Source organism: Rhizophagus irregularis, chromosome 16 (assembly GCF_026210795.1).
Source record: "Rhizophagus irregularis chromosome 16, complete sequence".
In the NCBI taxonomy this organism is placed as follows: Eukaryota; Fungi; Glomeromycota; class Glomeromycetes; order Glomerales; family Glomeraceae; genus Rhizophagus; species Rhizophagus irregularis.
Genome location: NC_089444.1, coordinates 2,672,576 through 2,676,343, shown reverse-complemented (window position 1 = coordinate 2,676,343; position 3,768 = coordinate 2,672,576). Strand labels below are relative to the sequence as shown.

Below are 3,768 nucleotides of genomic sequence, written 5' to 3'. Positions count from 1 at the left end.
AGATGTTAGCCTTAATTATTTTTTGAAAAATTTTGAATTACAGCTATAAGATTTTTATAGCCTTAATTAATTATGGCATATAAAAATTTTGTGTTATAGCACTTTTTTGAATTATGGCTAACATCTTTAGATGGACATCAAATAATTTCTTACATTCAGGTTCTTAGAAATTGAATTTGGTTCGATAATATAGATTTATTTGAAAATTTTTATTATAATATTTTAGGATATAATTTAGGTACTAGATAGTATTTTTATGTTCATTTTTGTTACTTTTTTTATTCTTTCCAGGTTGGCGGGTGAGTTCTGGAATTGGCCTCGAGTCTGTCCTGTTTCTCATCCAAGGTCAGGAGTCATCATCTGCTCTTTTTCACCAGTACAGCTTCAATAATGATTTCCCGGTCTTCAGGAAATTTAGAAATCTTGATAAGCACATGGAAAACTTCAGTAGTTGATTTTTCTCATCGAATATCTTTGCCTGCTTCATAGCTTCATCTTAATTAGGGTCAACCTCTAACGTATTGTTCTTTCTTGCGTCATTGGGGTGAGCGGTCAACTATGTAAATCAAAATTATATATGGTATCATATAATAATTTACTATTAATTCCGTTATATTTTCCTAATACAATTTTATAAATACAATAACAGATAATGCTATAACTATAAGTAATAATAATCACTATTTTATTTATTGCCTATGATACAATTAAAAAGGATTGATGCAATAACTTTCCTAATTAATTGACTTGTTATTTCCTTGATAGTATTATTATGGTCATTTTTTAGACTCTTTTGGGCTGCTTTTCGAGCTTGATACTTTCGTTTATATGATTTGTAAATACCCATGCTAAATTTAGATGTCTAGCCTTAATTCTAACTCGTTTTTACGAACAAAGACATTTTAAAGTTAATTTTAATTCCAGAATAACACGTTTTGAAAGAAAGTTAAAGAAAAAGATTGTGTGTAAAATTTGGTTAAAATCATTGTATAATAATAAAATACTGTATAATGAATAAATAGATTAATTTTCGAAATGATTTTCATTCAAATGATGCATACCATAATACAATGATCCGCAGTAACAGATTTATTATCTAAATTAGGGATGATTATGCTATTTTTAGGACGATCATTAATCCGACTAAGAATCTTGGAATTTTCTCAAATTTAGTATATATACGAGGAAACCAACTCTTCCAAAAATTAAGATCAAGTTAAACTAATAATATCAAAAAAAAAAATCCTACAAACAAACATTTTTAAAACAAATTACACTATTACACTTTATTTTTCTAACAATGTTATCCACAATTATCTCTTCGTTTCAAAGTTCTGATATTTTTTCTATTTCGTTAACTTTCATAGTTATTTATATAGTCCGATATTATTACAAATTTTTCACTCGTCTAAATCCTTTACCTGGTCCATTCCCACTTCCATTACTTGGTAATGGTCATCAAATAGTTGGAACTGACTTTAATAAATGGTTATTGTCAATGTATAAAAAATATGGTGACATGTACGAAATAAATTTGGCTGGATCACGTACAATCATATTAAATAGTACAGATTTAATTGAAAGCATGAATGTACCTTCAACAAAAACCAAATATCCTTTTAGATTTCAACCTACAGAAGGTTCTAAAGAATATGGATTAGGTGGAGTAGGAGTTGCTAATAATAATGAACTTAAATCCTGGAAATTTAATCGTCAATTTTTTTCTCAAGCTATGATGACTCCAAGTTTTAATCATCAAGCTATTGAATGGACGATCGAATTATGGGAACAAATGGAATCTCATTGGAATAGTCTCGGAGAAAATCATGAATTAGACCTTAGTAAATGGATGCATAGATTTACAAATGATATGATCTTTAGAGTTTCAACTGGGGTAAAAAATGATGCTGTTACTTCTTACTATCATACACTTATTCTTGAAGATAATAACCAATCTTTAAGTGAAAAAGAAAAAGAAAAAGATAGAGAATCAGAACGTTTTATTCAATCAATTCAAATCTTTATCAGGGGATTTATGCCATTCTTTGCTTTAAGTAAATATATTCGTCGTTATGTTCCATTCGTTCGTGGAAAAATGAATAAATTAATAGAAAATAGAGATTATTTGATAAATAGTTTATATAAAGTTATTAAGCAAAGAAGAATTGAAATTGAGAATACACCGTTAGACCAACCTCTTCGACACGATATGTTGACATCATTTATAACCGCAAATACTCCACGTGATATCAATGTTGAAAAACATGTCGATGCTGATTTGTTGAGACCAATGACCGATAAAGAGATTTGCGGAAATTTACTCGATGCTATGATTGCAGGAACTGATACTGTTAGTAAACTTTTTTTTTTCTTCAAAGATATTCAATTTTCATAAATTTCATTTCTAATTTAAAAATCCTTTTAAAATTACAGACGGCGAATATGCTTAGCTTTGTCATATATTTACTTGAAAAAAATCCTGAAGTGAAACAAAAATTACGACAAGAATTTGATTCAGTTCTCGGAAACGACTTAACTAAACCTATGACACTTAAAAATATTGAAGAATTAAAATATTGCGATGCAGTTATCAAAGAAGTATTTCGCCATATTCCTGTAGCATTTTTGTTAGGTCGTTTAAGTGTTGAAAATGATAAGGTTGGAGGATATAATTGGCCAAAAGGAACTCAATTTCAAATACACACATCTGCACTAATGATGCGTGATGATTATTGGACTGATCCCGAAAAATTTGATCCTGACAGATTTTACAAAGTTGAAGAAAGCGATAAATATTTACTTGAAAAACAACATGCTAAAAATTCTTTTATGATGTGGGGAGGTGGAATTAGAATTTGTCCGGGAAGAAAATTAGCAATCACTGAATTAAAATGTTTAATACCTTTGATTTACAGGAAGTATGATATTGAATTGAGATCACCTCTTGAATACAAATCTGAAATTCTTACATATTGTGAAAAATTATTAGTTAAAGTTAAGCCAAGAAAGTTTTAAACAAAGTAGAAATTTTCAATTATTATTAATTTTTACATATAGAGAAGCATAATTTTATATTATTTAATTATCAATGCATGAATCAGTATAGAATATAGAAGTTTTTTTCTTTTAATTCTCTGTAAACTTGTCATTCAATTATCATTCATAAATTCATTGCATTACTAAACAAATAAAAAATAACATATAATCTTGGTACATATTTTTAATTATAAAATGTATAATGCGTCAAAAAATTATTTTTATTGTTTAACGTTAAGTACGAATTATGACTAAATATATAGTTTTAGAACCTTGTGTAAAAAGGCAATCATAATGCAAATTGTATATTAGAAAGGGTGTATATTTAAATACTGAAAAATTAAGGAAACGAAGTCCATTTTTTATTATTGTTCATCATTTTATAGTAAATATATAGAACTTTGGTTCTAAATGACGTAAACTTTGCATTTTTGTAGACCAGGTTAAATTCAGTGTCGATATGCGTTAACTTTAAAGTTTTATTGTAAAAAAAAATCACTTTTTTAGAGCTATTTTTCACATAAATCGTATTTAAAGATTTTTTTTTATTTTTTTTATAATTATAGTTTTGAATCAAATATTTGATGTGATATTTTTAATTTTATGTTCTTTATGTTTCTAACATAATTATTCCCAATAATTATTGCACGATGGTACTTACAGATCCAGCCGGACACAATAATATATTAATATATTAATCTTTACCTTAACTGTTAAGATTTCTCATAGCTT

At 27.2% G+C, this 3,768-nt stretch overlaps 1 protein-coding gene across 1 annotated transcript; it reads left to right on the top strand.

Annotated features, from left to right (window-relative positions):
- Positions 1-2,329: 2,329 nt before the first annotated feature.
- On the top strand, positions 2,330-3,015 carry OCT59_008334 (uncharacterized protein; the record flags this gene model as incomplete). The annotated part of the gene is made up of 2 exons (XM_066142377.1): positions 2,330-2,350; positions 2,434-3,015. The coding sequence occupies 2 exons, from the start codon at positions 2,330-2,332 to the stop codon at positions 3,013-3,015; spliced, it is 603 nt and encodes a 200-aa protein (XP_065999265.1).
- Between the last annotated feature and the right edge of the window lie 753 nt (positions 3,016-3,768).